Source organism: Coregonus lavaretus (assembly GCF_964263955.1).
Source record: "Coregonus lavaretus genome assembly, chromosome: 16".
Taxonomy (NCBI): domain Eukaryota; kingdom Metazoa; phylum Chordata; class Actinopteri; order Salmoniformes; family Salmonidae; genus Coregonus; species Coregonus lavaretus.
Genome location: NC_140003.1, coordinates 35,584,878 through 35,601,787, shown reverse-complemented (window position 1 = coordinate 35,601,787; position 16,910 = coordinate 35,584,878). Strand labels below are relative to the sequence as shown.

Below are 16,910 nucleotides of genomic sequence, written 5' to 3'. Positions count from 1 at the left end.
TCTGTTCTAGTACAGAGGGATAGGCCAACAAGTGATATATGTTTCAGTAAGATTGGATTTTTAGCATTCATAGCAATGGTTATCATCTGTACTGCAGGGATGGAATGTAAATTGCAGAAAATTGATGTTGTGGTGGCAGCTGCAGAGAGGTATTTGGGTGGTCGAGACTTGACAAAGGACTAAATATATTGAAATAGTGGAGTAGGGTGGTGTTTTTTAAAATGTATTTAAGTGAGTGTAGGGTTAGATGATAGGGTATTTGTCTATTTTTATTTTTCAAGAAAAGCATAAAGGAGGTATACTCCAGTCAAGTTGGTGGCGGTAATACAACATTTATTGGATGCCAACCGCCGTTAAACCTCATCGAAGAAGAAGAAGAAGAAGAACGTTTAGCTGGAAAATATGCTGAATCCTTTACTGAATAAGCGTCTTTCTACAGAATCAGCAGGACATTGTTCTGGCAGCACAAACAGCAAAAAAAAAAGAATGTCTCGGCTACTTCAGCAGAGGAACTAACATTCATCAAAGGTTAGTGGCCTATTACATTTACAGATGCATCTGTTTTGTTCCATTATTACTGACCAATGTAGGACTGTTTGTCTATTTTCGTAATGAGGTGTAGGCTACTTTGCAAGATGTGCATAGTCTCCATTGAAGAGTAATGATTGCAGACCATTGCTCGAATATTTTGCAATGCATTCAACACCGTTTTACATTTGATATAGCTTAGCCTATGTAACTGTCGTACATAAACAATGAGTAGGTACTCATTACAAAACGCAAAGCTCAAAATGTAATATAATGCTATAATTAACTTTTCCCTAGTGACCTTAGCAATGAGAAGAGCAAAGCATGTTATGGAAGCTGTGCTGTGTGATTCTACTCATCATCCAGAGAGATACAGAAAGTAGGTTTCCAATTGATGTCATACTTTTGAGCTCATGTTTTTTTCTTCTTATTTTATTTCTTATTGACACAAGGCAAGGCAATAATACCCACCAAACACACAATCCCACCATTAAATTGTAGTCCTTGTCCGTTTAGGGTACAATAAGGCACACACATCAGCTCAGTATGTTTACTATGTTTTTAACTCAGTATGTTTACTATGTTTTTAACTCAGTATGTTTACTATGTTTTTAACTCAATATGTTTACTACGTTTTTAACTTAGTATGTTTACTATGTTTTTAACTCAGTATGTTTACTATGTTTTTAACTTAGTATGTTTACTATGTTTTTAACTCAGTATGTTTACTACGTTTTTAACTTAGTATGTTTACTATGTTTTTAACTCAGTATGTTTACTATGTTTTTAACTCAGTATGTTTACTACGTTTTTAACTTAGTATGTTTACTATGTTTTTAACTCAGTATGTTTACTATGTTTTTAACTCAGTATGTTTACTATGTTTTTAACTCAGTATGTTTACTACGTTTTTAACTCAGTATGTTTACTATGTGTTTAACTCAGTATGTTTACTATGTTTTTAACTCAGTATGTTTACTATGTGTTTAACTCAGTATGTTTACTATGTTTTTAACTCAGTATGTTTACTATGTGTTTAACTCAGTATGTTTACTATGTTTTTAACTCAGTATGTTTACTATGTTTTTAACTCAGTATGTTTACTATGTGTTCAACTCAGTATGTTTACTATGTTTTTAACTCAGTATGTTTACTGTTTTTAACTCAGTATGTTTACTATGTGTTCAACTCAGTATGTTTACTATGTGTTTAACTCAGTATGTTTACTATGTGTTTAACTCAGTATGTTTACTATGTTTTTAACTCAGTATGTTTACTATGTTTTTAACTCAGTATGTTTACTATGTTTTTAACTCAGTATATTACTATGTGTTTAACTCGGTATGTTTACTATGTTTTTAACTCAGTATGTTTACTATGTTTTTAACTCAGTATGTTTACTATGTGTTTAACTCAGTATGTTTACTATGTGTTTAACTCAGTATGTTTACTATGTTTTTAACTCAGTATGTTTACTATGTTTTTAACTCAGTATGTTTACTATGTTTTTAACTCAGTATGTTTACTATGTTTTTAACTCAGTATATTTACTATGTTTTTAACTCAGTATGTTTACTATGTTTTTAACTCAGTATGTTTTGAGACATGCTGAGCATGCACAAGTATCTGGGAATGTATTGAATATCTTACTCTTGAGTAAGTGTAATAATAGTGTCAGGGCTTTTGGCTTATTATTCTAATAACATTTTCACTAAGTAGTTTCAGACTAGACTGGACCCAGATCAGTATGTGCTTTAGCCATCTCCTCTGACTAAATGGGCATAGGGTTAAATATTGAGCAATTGGCACTTTTTTGTTGTTGTTGCAATAGCCACATTTCAGCAGCAATAGGATATCATAGTTCATAAGCACAGCTAAATGCAAATAATGGTCTTATCTGTGTGTTTAGGTAACATCTCTGTTTATTAGAGTTTATAAGCATCTATTCTATATGTATCTTTTGGACTGTTTTTTTGGCTTGTGTTTCTCTTCAGGTACACAGGTGATTGGAGGAAGCAGGACTGTGGTACAGGGGGAGGATGTGGACTTATTCTGCAGACTGATAGAGACAGACGAGGACCTCGAACAGATAACATGGCAGAAAAGTACTTGGGAAGAAAAACAGAACCATAATTTTATGCTGATTAATCCCAATGGGGTTACTAACTTTATCGCACCGAATGGATTGAAAGGTAGAGTCCAGTTTATTGGGAACCCATCAGAAAACCTTGGATCTATTAGAATAACAGCTGCCAGACTGTTGGATGAAGGCACCTTCACATGTATCTTCAGTATTTTCCCCAGTGGAGCATACAGTACAGAGATATCTCTAACTGTGCTTGGTAAGAACTATTTCTTCACGCTTTGTATCACTGTTTCTACATTGTATGTTAATTTTTCATTTTTTACAAGATTGTATTTCATATTTTATAAGCAATACAAAACATACACATACAAACGACTACATCATACAAACATCAACTATATCACACCCGCCCAGACCGACTCGCCCCCACCCCAATCTCCAGCACCCACAACACTTTCTGCCACATGGCCTCAAACTGCACGATTCTGTCGCCCACGCTCTTTCAATTTTTTTAATTAATAAAGCATTTGACCTTTCCATTTCGTGAAAGACGGAGGATTGGCATATTTCCAGCTTTTGAGTATACATATATATATATTTTTAAAGATTATTGATGAGAAGAGTATTGTCCAACCAATCGGGTATCTCATTGCACCCTCATATGTCAGTTCTTGAAATATACAGACAGACAAATTATTAGTACATTTAAATTGCAATACCTCTGACATCCATATTATTAACGCCGCCCATAACCTTTGAATTTTGTAACATGAAGGCATGAATTATTGAGTCATTACTAGTTTTACACTTCAGACATGACTACCGCTGTGTGGTAGAATTTGTGAATTTTGTGTCTTGTATATAAATTCTATACATTAACATATACTGGATTAAGCGTACATTTTCGTTAACTGTAATCTCGTTAGTTATGTTCCAACTTTCTCTCCATCATGTGCCAATATCAGTTCTTTTTCAATCTTCCAATAGATTCTGGGGATGAACATGCTCGTCTTCAATATGTACCCATTGTTCCTCTTAAGCGCATGTAACTTTACAGTACCAGTCAAAAGTGTGGACACACCTACTTATTCCAGGGTTTATCTTTATGTTTTACTATTTTCTACATTGTAGAATAATAGTGAAGACATCAAAACTATGAAATAACACATATGGAATCATGTAGTAACCAAAAAAGTGTTAAACAAATCTAAATGTATTTTATATTTGAGATTCTTCAAAGTAGCCACCCTTTGCCTTGATGACAGCTTTGCACACTCTTGGCATTCTCTCAACCAGCTTCATGAGGTAGTCACCTGGAATGCATTTAAATTAACAGGTGTACCTTCTTAAACGTTCATTTGTGGAATTTATTTCCTTCTTAATGCGTTTGAGCAAATCAGTTGTCTTGTGACAATGTAGGGGGGGTATACAGAAGATAGACCTATTTGGTAAAAGACTAAGTCCATATTATGGCAAGAACAGATCAAATTAGCAAAGAGAAACGACATTCGAACATTACTTAAAGACATGGCGGTCAGTCAGTCCGGAAAATATAAAGAAGTTTGAAACTTTCTTCAAATGCAGTCACAAAAACCATCAAACGCTATGATGAAACTGGATCTCATGAGGACCGCCACAGGAAAGGAAGACCCAGAGTTACCTCTGCTGCAGAGGATAAGTTCATTAGAGTGAATTGCACCTCAGATTGCAGGCCAAATAAATGCTTCACAGAGTTCAATTAAGCGACACATCTCAACATCAACTGTTCAGAGGACACTGCGTGAATCAGGCCTTCATGGTCGAATTGCTGCAAAGAAACCACTACTAAAGGACACCAATAATAACAAGAGACTTGCTTGGGCCAAGAAACATGAGCAATGGACATTAGAACGGTGGAAATCTGTCCTTTGGTCTGATGAGTCCAAATTTGAGATTTTTGGTTCCAACCGCCGTGTCTTTGTGAGACGCAGAGTAGGTGAACGGATGATCTCCGCATGTGTGGTTCCCACCGTGAAGCGTGGAGGAGGAGGTGTGAGATGCTTTGCTGGTGACACTGTCTGTGATTTATTTGGAATTCAAGGCACACTTAACCAGCATGGCAACCACAGCATTCTGCAGTGATACACCATCCTATCTGGTTTGCACTCCGTGGGACTATCATTTGTTTTTCAACAGGACAATGACCCAAAATGAACCTCCAGGCTGTGTAAGGGCTATTTGACCAAGAAGGAGAGTGATGCAGTGCTGCATCAGATGACCTGGCATCCACAATCTCCCGACCTTAACCCAATTGAGATGGTTTGGGATGAGTTGGACCACAGAGTGAAGGAAAAGCATGACTCATGAAGCTGGTTGAGAGAATGCCAAGAGTTTGCAAAGCTGTCATCAAGGCCAAGGGTGGCTACTTTGAAGAATCTCAAATATAAAATATGTTTTGATTTGTTTAACACTTTTTTGGGTACATTAATCCATATGTGTTATTTCATAGTTTTGTTGTCTTCACTATTATTCTACAATGTAGAAAATAGTAAAATGTATTGAGTAGGTGTGTCCAAACTTTTGACTGGTACTGCATGTCACAAGTAAAAGCCTTGGGTAGTGAGCTGATATAATTCCAAGTCTGGAAGGTTAAAACCACCCTCAGACTTGTAAAAGGAAGGTGTAAAACTTTCCTTTTTATTCTATGAATTGTATTTGCCCATATAAAGTCTGTTATGACCGAGTATACTTTTTAAAAGATTATCTTCGGTGGGGTAAATGGTATTACCGAAAATAAATACAAAAATGTTTGACAGCCATTCCATTTTAAAGAGTTAAGTTCATTATTCAAGTGAAGCAAGAGTCAGACCTGGACATCCGCCTCATCCTTGTTCTGACCGGACATTCTGTAGTGGTTGCTACCGGCCTTAAGCCAGCACCTAAGGTTTCTTATTATTTTCATGGTCCTTTGGATTCTCTACAACACTGCACTCTATTTTACAGTCTCCACCCCCCTCCAGGTGTCACCCATCTTGCCCATTATCCCCAGTGTATTTATATCTGTGTTCTCTGTTTGGCTGTTGCCAGTTTATTTTGTTTCGTCAAGCCTACCAGTGTTTTTCCCCTTGCCCCTGACTTTTCTAAAGTTCCTGTTTTCTAGTTTTCCTGGTTTTGACCATTCTGCCTGCCTGCCGTCCTGTACCTTGTCCCACCACACTGGATTATTGACCTCTGCCTGCCCTGACCCTGAGACTGCTTGCCGTTCTGTTACTTACATCTGCCTGCCCTGACCTTGAGACTGCTTGCCGTTCTGTACCTTTTGGACTCTGATCTGGATTACTGACCTCTGCCTGCCCCTGACCTATCGTTTTGACTGCCCCAGTGCTCCCTCATTTTCGAGCTGCAGCTTTCTTCGTTCCTCTCGGTCCGCTCAAGGATAGCGTACATCATAACGCTGATGTACGGGAGGGCACTCGCCTGGGCTACGGCGGTGTGGGAGCAACAGTCCACCATCTGCCTCAGGCTAGAGGAGTTTGTGGCGGAAGTTCAGAAGGTGTTTGATTCTCCGTTGTCTGGGAGAGAGGCTGATCCAGCTACGTCAAGACTCCCGTAGTGTGGCAGACTACGCGGTGGATTTTCACATGTTGGCGACGGAGAGAGCCTGGAACCCGGACGCATTGTTCGACATGTTCCTTCATGGATTATCGGAGGTGGTCAAAGATGAGATTGCAGCCCGGGAGCTGCCCATGGACCTTGACTCCCTCATTGCCTTGACCATCCGGATCGATGTGAGGCTTCGAGAACGTAGAAGGGAGGAGGAATCTGTGCCCTGTTGCCCTCGATTCCCACCTCGCCTCCGAAGAATCCCGGAGAACCCCGCAGTCTACATGTCCGAGTGAACCCGGCGTCACCCGAGTTCTCTCTGGAATCATAGAGGGCTGCCAACTCGTTTCCGGAGTCCATGCACCTGGGCAGGGCTAGATTGACTCCGGCTGAGCGCTTACGCCGACTCCACACCCAGAGCTGTCTACATTGTGGAGCTGTCTATATTGTGGGACATTTCGTAGCTACCTGCCCATTAAACAAAAAAAACTGGCTCATCAAGAAGGGGCGAGTACTCTGGTGGGCCTTATGGAGAACTTGTCCTCTCTCCTTACTCGCACCCCTTTCCATGCCATCCTGCTGTGGGGAAACCAGTCAAAATCTCTCTGGGGACTCATCGACTCTGGGGCCGATGATAGTTTTTTTTGGACGCTACCCTGGCGTCCAAGCTGGGTATCCCCACTCAGCCCTCTCCATTCCCATGGACGTTAGAATGCTGGACAGGCGCTATATAGGCCGGGTCATCTCACAATACCACTCCCATCAACCTACGAGGGTCAGGGAACCACAGCGAGGCAATCCAATTTATGCTGATTAAGTCTCCTCAGGTTCCTGTGGTATTGAGATTCTCTTGGCTCAAGCGACACAATCCCATCATAGACTGGACTGCGGGTGCCATTATGAGCCCGTTCTGCCATTCCCATTGTCTGAAGTCAGCGCAGCCTAAACCGGGACGTCTTCCTTTGGGCTCGGAAGTTACCCCGGACCTCTCCGCCATTCCCGCTGAGTACCAGGACCTCTGGGAGGTATTCAGTAAGGCCCGGGCCACTTCACTTCTGCCGCACTTACCATATGACTGTGGGACCCCTTTTCCCGGGGACGACTGTACTCCCTGTCGGATCTGGAGACCAAGGCTGTGGAGAACTACATTGAGGACTCCCTAGCTGCAGGGTTCATCCGTCCTTCTGCCTCCCCTGCCGGCGCAGGGTTGTTCTTTGTGGAGAAGAAGGCCAAAACCCTGCACCCGTGCATCAACTACCGGGGACTCAACGACATCACGGTGAAGAAGCTACCCTCTGCCAAAGAGACGTCCCAGCTCATGGTGCAGCACATCTTCCAGATCCATGGACTCCCGGTGGACATGTTCTCCGACCGGGGTCCTCAGTTCTCGTCACAGTTCTGGAAGGCTTTCTGCACACTCATTGGGTCGTCGGCCAGCCTGTCCTTCGGGTTCCACCCCCAGTCCAACGGCCAGTCGGAGCGAGCCAACCAAGACTTGGAGACGACTCTTCGCTGCCTGGCCTCCGCCAACCCCACCGCCTGGAGCCAGCAATTAGTGTGGGTCGAATACTCCCTCAACACCCTTCTTTGCTCTGCCGCTGGTCTCTCGCCCTTTGAATGTTCCCTGGGCTATCAGCCCCCGCTCTTTCCTGAGCAAGAGGAAGAGGTAGGCATACCTTTGGCCAATATGTTTGTCCGCTGTTGTCGTCGTACCTGGAAGAGAGCCTGGTCAGCCCTTCTCAAGACCACCTCCAGGTATCGACGACAAGCGGACCGCCACCGGACCCCGGCACCCCGATATCGTCTCGGGCAGAAGGTATGGCTGTCCACCCGGGATCTGCCCCTCCGGGTGGAGTCCAGCAAACATTCCCCCCCGTTTTATCGGCCCTTTCCCCATCTCCAAGGTCATTAGCCCCTCTGCTGTTCGTCTTCTGTTGCCCCGTACCCTCCATATACATCCCACTTTTCATGTGTCTAAAATCAAACCCATGGACTTGTCATCTCCCGTCTGGATTACTGCAACTCGCTGTTGGCTGGGCTCCCTGCCTGTGCCATTAAACCCCTACAACTCATCCAGAATGCCGCAGCCCGTCTGGTGTTCAACCTTCCCAAGTTCTCTCACGTCACCCCTGCCTATGGAGCTGTGAGGGGAACGGCACCTCCGTACCTTCAGGCTCTGATCAGTCCCTACACCCAAACGAGGGCATTGCGTTCATCCACCTCTGGCCTGCTGGCTCCCCTTCCTCTGCGGAAGCATAGTTCCCGCTCAGCCCAGTCAAAACTGTTCGCTGCTCTGGCACCCCAATGGTGGAACAAGCTCCCTCACGACGCCAGGACAGCGGAGTCACTCACCACCTTCCGGAGACATTTGAAACCCCACCTCTTTAAGGAATACCTGGGATAGGATAAAGTAATCCTTCTACCCCCCCCCCCTAAAAACAAATAATTGTAAAGTGGTTATCCCACTGGCTATAGGGTGAATGTACCAATTTGTAAGTCGCTCTGGATAAGAGCGTCTGCTAAATGACGTAAATGTAAATGTAAATGTAATGTCTCACAGCCCTTTGTCTCCTGTTTCCTCCAATACAGTCTAGCTACTAATTATGTATATTACAGTTGGCCAGATAGAGAACATGAGAGGTTTTATTTAACGTTTGTTGGTCATGTGACATGAGCATTTGGATAAGTTTCACATGACGGGCTGTATGTTTTTTGGTAGTTTCTACATATAGAGTTGCATATTTGTAATTATTGACTTGTTCATGTTTTCTGTTCTCTTGTTTGTTTGTTTTCTGGTCATAGTTCCTCCAGTAGTGAGTGTGACAGTTGATGTTCCTCCTGTCATTGGGGAGAATGAGGTTGTCTTGGCAACCTGTGTGGCTGCTGGTGCGAAGCCACAGGCAGAAGTAAAGTGGAAGACAGGTGCATTTGGCAGTTTGTTGAGGATGGTGACTAACTTTACCCAGCACGCCAACGGAACCGCCACAGTACTCAGCCACCTGCTTGGGGTACCGACCAGAGCAGCCAATCAGCAGCAGGTCCAGTGTGTCGTCAACCAGTCTGCCCTGGCAACAGAAAGGAGGTACAACTACACCATAAACATCCACTGTAAGTGTCTTCTACTACCACTGTCCTACACTATAGACAGACACTGTAAATATATTATACTACTACTGTCCTACACTATAGACAGACACTGTAAATATATTCTACTACTACTGTCCTACACTATAGTCAGACACTGTAAATGTATTATACTACTTCTGTCCTACACTATAGACAGACACTGTAAATACATTCTACTACTACTGTCCTACACTATAGACAGACACTGTAAATATATTCTACTACCACTGTCCTACACTATAGACAGACACTGTAAATATATTCTACTACCACTGTCCTACACTATAGACAGACACTGTAAATATATTCTACAACCACTGTCCTACACTATAGACAGACACTGTAAATATATTCTACTACCACTGTCCTACACTATAGACAGACACTGTAAATATATTCTAATACCACTGTCCTACACTATGGACAGACACTGTAAATATATTCTACTACTACTGTCCTACACTATAGACAGACACTGTAAATATATTCTACTACTACTGTCCTACACAATAGACAGACACTGTAAATATATTCTACTACTACTGTCCTACACTATAAACATTCACTGTCAATGTCACGTTCGTTTACAGACGGGACGGACCAAGGCGCAGCGAGATATGCGTACATGTTTATTGAATATTAAACACAATGACAAAACAAGAAACAAAACGAAACGTGAAGTCCAAGGCAGCACAACACAACATACCTTAACTGGAACAAGATCCCACAACCCACTAGTGCCAATAGGCTGCCTAAGTATGGTCCCCAATAAGAGACAACGAGCGACAGCTGCCTCTGATCGGGAACCACACCGGCCAACATAGAAATAGACATACTAAATTATACAACATAGAACTAACACAACAAGGAATACACACACCCTGACTCAACATATAAGTGTCCCCTGAGTCAGGGCGTGACAGTACCCCCCCCCCCCAAAGGTGCGGACTCCGACCGCGCAACATAAACATCACAAGGTAGGCTCCGGGCGTGACCACCACCTATTCTCTGACTCCCTGTTGCGCCCCTGGTCTGGTCTGGACCTCGGCGCGCTGCTTGCCCTCTCCTTCCTCCCACGAAGTACCAAGCCCTGTCTGGACCCTGGTGTGGGAGACCCCGAACCTGGAGAGGGGCTGACGTCTGGGTCTGGACTGGAACCGCTGACTGGAGCTGAACCCGACGACGGTGGAGCGAACTGCTCTGGCTCCGGAGTAGAGCTGCTGACCGGAGCTGGATCAGGCACCGGTGGAGCGGACTAATCTGGCTCCGGAGTGGAGCCGCTGACCGGAGCTGAACTGGACCCCGGTGGAGCGGATTGCTCTGGCTCCGGAGTGGAGCAGCTGACCGGAGCTGAACTGGGCACCGGTGGAACGGACTGCTCTGGCTCCGGAGTGGATCCATTGACTGGAGCTGGACTGGACCCCGGTGGAGCGGATTGCTCTGGCTCCGGAGTGGAGCAGCTAACCGGAGCTGGATCAGGCACCGGTGGAGCGGACTGCTCTGGCTCTGGAGTGGAGCAGCTGACCGGTGCCGGACCAGGCACTGGTGGAACAGGCACGGGCCGTGCCGGACTGGACACACACACCACTGGTCTGGTGCGAGGAGCAGGCACGGGCCGGACCGGGCTGGCGACGCGCACCACTGTCTTGGTGCGAGGAGCAGGAACAGGCCGGGCCGGGCTGGCGACGCGCACCACTGGCTTGGTGCGAGGGACAGGAACAGGCTGGACCGGGCTGGCGACGCGCACCACTGGCTTGGTGCGAGGAGCAGGAACAGGCCGGGCCAGACTGGCGACGCGCACCACTGGCTTGGTGCGAGGGCAGGAACAGGCCGGGCCGGGCTGGCGACGTGCACCACTGGCTTGGTGCGAGGGACAGGAACAGGCCGGGCCGGGCTGGCGACACGCACCACTGGTTTGAAGCGAGGAGCAGGAACGGGCCGGACCGGACTGCAAAGGCGGACTGGAGGTCTGGAGCGGAGAGCTGGCACAACCCGTCCAGGCTGGCTGCCCACTTTCGCACTACACATGTGGGGTGCTGGCACAGGACGCACTGGGCTGTGCACGCGCACTGGCGATACAGCTCGTAGAACAGGCGCAGGATATGCTGGACCGAGGAGGCGTACTGGAGACCAGGAGCGCTGAGCCGGCACACCCCGTCCTGGCTGGATGACAATCTTCGCACGACTCTTGCGTGGTGCTAGCACAGGACGTACAGGACTGTGCCGGCACACTGGCGACACAGTACGTAGCTCCGCATAACACGGAGCCTGCCCAGTCACACGCTTCCTCGCGTGAGTATGGGGAGTTGGCACTGCTCTAACACTAGGCTCCGCTGTCTTTCGGGCTTCTTCCTCGACCGGCTTCCTCTGTGCTGCCGTTGCTCCTCTCCTGCCTGGGTATCTACCTTTGCCCATGGCCCTTTCCCCTTAAATATCTCCTCCCATGACCACCATTTGCCCACCTGTGACATGGCAATTTGCTCTTCCTGGGCACGCTGCTTGGTCCTCGGTTGGTGGGATCTTCTGTGACGTTCGTTGAAGGACGGACCGAGGCGCAACGTGATATGCGTACATGTTTATTGAATATTAAACACAACGACAAAACAACAAACAAAACGAAACGTGAAGTCCAAGGCAGCACAACACAACATACCTTAACTGGAACAAGATCCCACAACCCACTAGTGCCAATAGGCTGCCTAAGTATGGTCCCCAATCAGAGACAACGAGCGACAGCTGCCTCGGATTGGGAACTACACCGGCCAACATAGAAATAGACATACTAGATTCTACAACATAGAACTAACACAACAAGGAATACACACACCCTGACTCAACATATAAGCGTCCCCTGAGTCAGGGCGTGACAGTAAATATATTCTACTACCACTGTCCTACACTATAGACAGACACTGTAAATATATTCTACTACCACTGTCCTACACTATAGACAGACACTGTAAATATATTCTACTACTACTGTCCTACACTATAGACAGACACTGTAAATATATTCTACTACCACTGTCCTACACTATAGACAGACACTGTAAATATATTATACTACTACTCTCCTACACTATAGACAGACACTGTAAATATATTATACTACCACTGTCCTACACCATAGACAGACACTGTAAATATATTCTACTACCACTGTCCTACACTATAGACAGACACTGTAAATATATTCTACTACCACTGTCCTACACTATAGACAGACACTGTAAATATATTCTACTACCACTGTCCTACACTATAGACATACACTGTAAATATATTCTACTACTACTGTCCTACACAATAGACAGACACTGTAAATATATTATACTACCACTGTCCTACACTATAGACAGACACTGTAAATATATTATACTACCACTGTCCTACACTATAGACAGACACTGTAAATATATTATACTACCACTGTCCTACACTATAGACAGACACTGTACATATATTATACTACCACTGTCCTACACTATAGACAGACACTAAAAATATATTCTACTACCACTGTCCTACACTATAGACAGACACTGTAAATATATTCTACTACCACTGTCCTACACTATAGACAGACACTGTAAATATATTCTACTACCACTGTCCTACACTATAGACAGACACTGTAAATATATTCTACTACCACTGTCCTACACTATAGACAGACACTGTAAATATATTCTACTACTACTGTCCTACACTATAGACAGACACTGTAAATATATACTACTACCGCTGTCCTACACCATATACGTCCACTGAGGCACACAAGTGGTATGGACCATTACAAGGCTATCATTGTACTGCTCCTCTACTGCAAGTAATCTATCGAACTGAAATGAAGCAAGATCAGGTTCACAAACAATTCTTATTTTTGCCTCATCTGTGGATTAAAGTTCCACCCCTGCCCACTGCTCAGAGACTGTAGTTTCATTGATATGGGTGTCCTATATCTGTCTTGGTATAGGTTTGTGTGTGTAGGTCTATTTACATTCTATATCTGCAGTAACTGTAACCACCTCGTTGTCTCTCTTTCACTCACTCACTCACTCACTCACTCACTCACTCACTCACTCACTCACTCACTCACTCTCGCTGTCTCTCTCCTTCTGCCTTTCTGTCTCTCTCTCTCATAGATCCACCTCAGTCATTGAACATTACCCTTAGTGAGGCCTCTCAAGCCACAGTCTTACTATGTCTAGCAGACGTCAACCCACAACCCAACTACACCTGGAGCAGGTACTCACTCCTATGTAAACTATTTCAAACCAGTTTAAATGCAAATGTTAAGTACACTTGTTTAAACATATAAGACATATATTAGCTTGAAGCTTCAGTATGTTCATATATTACGCTGGTAGTCAAATCATGCCTTTGCCACACACACACACACGCACGCACACACACACACACACGCACACACACACACACGCACACACACACACACACACGCACACACACACACAAACACTCAGCCCTTCGCTCTCTCTCCCCCAGAGTGGGCCAGCCATGGCCTGGGTCTTCAGTGAGAGCAGAGGGAGACAAACTGCACCTCCTCAGTCTCAGCTCTGAGCTGAATGGTCTCTATGTCTGTGAGGCCTCCAACCCCTACGGACGAGCAACTGGCTCCCTCTATGTACACACATCCTCTGGTGAGAAGCACAGACACACACACACACACACCCTATTCATGCTGGTTGCTTAACTGGTTGATTATACTGTTTTATAAGTTGCTTATAATTGTTATGTGATTGATTGATTGATTGATTGATTGAATACTTTATTGTCCCGTAGGGAAATGTGTCTGGAAACAATACAGGCATTCCTGGCATACACATAAAACACAAATATGAGGTTATGAGAAATGTGATGTAGCATGGATAACAAAGTTGAGGCAGATGCTCACTTATCTTTCACTGCATGTGTTAGTTTTTTAAAACTTATGGCCTCATTCCCCTTTCTACAGGAAGGTACTGTATAACCACTAACTAAGATGGTCATGATAAAAACGTATCTCTATCTGCATTCAGTGGCTTGCGAAAGTATTCACCCCCCTTGGCATTTTTCCTATTTTGTTGCCTTACAACCTGGAATTAAAATTGATTTTTTGGGGGTTTGTATCATTTGATTTACACAACATGCCTACCACTTTGAAGATGCAATTTTTTTTTCTTGTGAAACAAACAAGAAATAAGACAAAAAAACAGAACTTGAGCATGCATAACTATTCACCCTCTCAAAGTCAATACTTTGTAGAGCCATCTTTTGCAGCAATTACAGCTGCAAGTCTCTTGGGGTATGTCTCTATAAGCTTGGCACATCTAGCCACTGGGATTTTTGGATGGGTTCTGCTGGTGTACAGCAATCTTTAAGTCATACCACAGATACTCAATTGGATTGAGGTCTGGGCTTTGACTAGGCCATTCCAAGACTTTTAAATGTATCCCCTTAAACCGCTCGAGTGTTGCTTTAGCAGTATGCTTAGGGTCATTGTCCTACTGGAAGGTGAACCTCAGTCCCAGTCTCATATCTCTGGAAGACTGAAACAGGTTTCCCTCAAGAATTTCCCTGTATTTAGCGCCATCCATCACTCCTTCCATTCTGACCAGTTTCCCAGTCCCTGCTGATGAAAAACATCCCCACAGCATGATGCTGCCACCACCATGCTTCACTGTGGGGATGGTGTTCTCGGGGTGAATGAGAGGTGTTGGGTTTGCGCCAGACATAGCGTTTTCCTTGATTGCCAAAATGCTCAATTTTTGCCTCATCTGACCAGAGTACCTTCTTCCATATGTTTGAGTCTCCCACATGCCTTTTGGCGAACATCCCACTTATTTTTTTTTCTTGAAGCAATGGCTTTTGTCTGGCCACTCTTCCGTAAAGCCCAGCTCTGTGGAGTGTACTGCTTAAAGTGGTCCTATAAACAGATACTCCAATCTCCGCTGTGGAGCTTTGCAGCTCCTTCAGGGTTATCTTTGGTCTCTTTGTTGCCTCTCTGATTAATGCCCTCCTTGCCTGGTCCGTGAGTTTTGGTCTTTTGGCAGGTTTGTTGTGGTGCCATATTCCTTCTATTTTTAATAATGTATTTAATGGTGCTCCATGGGATGTTCAAAGTTTCTGATATTTTTTTATAACCCAACCCTGATCTGTACTTCTCCACAACTTTGTCCCTGACATGTTTGGAGAGCTCCTTGGTCTTCATGGTGCCGCTTGGTTGGTGGTGCCCCTTGCTTAGTGGTCTTGCAGACTCTGGGGACTTTCAGAACAGGTGTATATATACTGAGATCATGTTACAGATCATGTGACACTGAGATTGCACACAGGTGGACTTTAGTTAACTAATTATGTACTTCTGAAGGTAATTGGTTGCACCAGATCTTATTTAGGGGCTTCATAGCAAAGGGGGTGAATACATGTTCAAGCATCACTTTTCCGTTATTTTATTATTTTCATTTTTTGAAACAATTTATTTTTTTCATTCCGCTTCACCAATTTGGACTATTTTGTGTATGTCCATTACATGAAATCCAAATAAAAATCCTTTTAAATTACAGGTTGTAATGCAACAAAATAGGAAAACCGCCAAGGGGGATGAATACTTTTGCAAGGCACTGTATGTACATGTCTTATTACTTAGTATTATCTCTTTGCTTTCTGCAGGAAAGTGTTTGAATCAGAGCCATGATGCTTGTTAGGGCACCACAATTATATGTAATTGTAAATACAGACTGTTTCTTATATTAACTGTATCCCCTCTCTCCTCACAGAGACCTCTGCTGCGTGTTGGGTTTTACTCGTTGTCATTCTATGTCTGATTGTTACTGCGGCTGCACTCGTATGGTACTGGTGGAAATACGGGCATTTTCCCTGGTAATATCATCCACTGTGATATCATGAACTGAATTGTGAAAAAAATGTGTTAGATGATCATATTGATTTTGCTCAAGTTAATATATGTTATTTTCCTGGACTATATCCCAGGAGTTCAATCGTGGCCAAAGCACCGGAACAGGTATGCTGTGATTTGTCAGTAGTTAAAGATGTAGGATCTTAATTTGATCATTACATTTACATTTTACATTTTTGTCATTTAGCAGACGCTCTTATCCAGAGCGACTTACAGGAGCAATTAGGGTTAAGTGCCTTGCTCAAGGGCACATCGACAGATTTTTCACCTAGTCGGCTTGGGGATTAGAACCAGCGACCTTTCGGTTACTGGCACAACGCTCTTAACCACTAAGCTACCTGCCGCCCCGATCATGTTTGCTACAGCAGGAATATAATCCTGCAGCAACAGCAAATGTGGATTATAATTAATGGACATTTTTGTAGGGGTTGATACATTTTTTGTAAGGGAAAATCTAATCTGAAGTGGAAATTACAAACTTCAGAAGCCTTTTTTAACCTCAAATACACTACATGTTTTAAATGTCCTGCATTACAGGGAAGTTCTCTTGCAACAGGCTGATCAAATTAACATGCTACATATGTATGTCACTGTCCTCCATTGTTTTGTGACTAATCTTACGAAGTAGGTTTCTCATTATCCACTGGTTACTATGTAATAGTATTGTTATAA

At 44.0% G+C, this 16,910-nt stretch overlaps 1 protein-coding gene across 1 annotated transcript; it reads left to right on the top strand.

Moving 5' to 3' along the window:
* Window positions 1–371: 371 nt before the first annotated feature.
* Window positions 372–16,385, top strand: LOC311143826 (nectin-3-like; the record flags this gene model as incomplete). Its single annotated transcript, XM_084179708.1, has 8 exons — window positions 372–528; window positions 835–907; window positions 2,523–2,870; window positions 8,999–9,304; window positions 13,468–13,570; window positions 13,829–13,983; window positions 16,099–16,201; window positions 16,313–16,385. The coding sequence occupies exons 2-8, from the start codon at window positions 853–855 to the stop codon at window positions 16,383–16,385; spliced, it is 1,143 nt and encodes a 380-aa protein (XP_084035834.1). The 5' UTR covers window positions 372–528; window positions 835–852.
* Window positions 16,386–16,910: the final 525 nt, after the last annotated feature.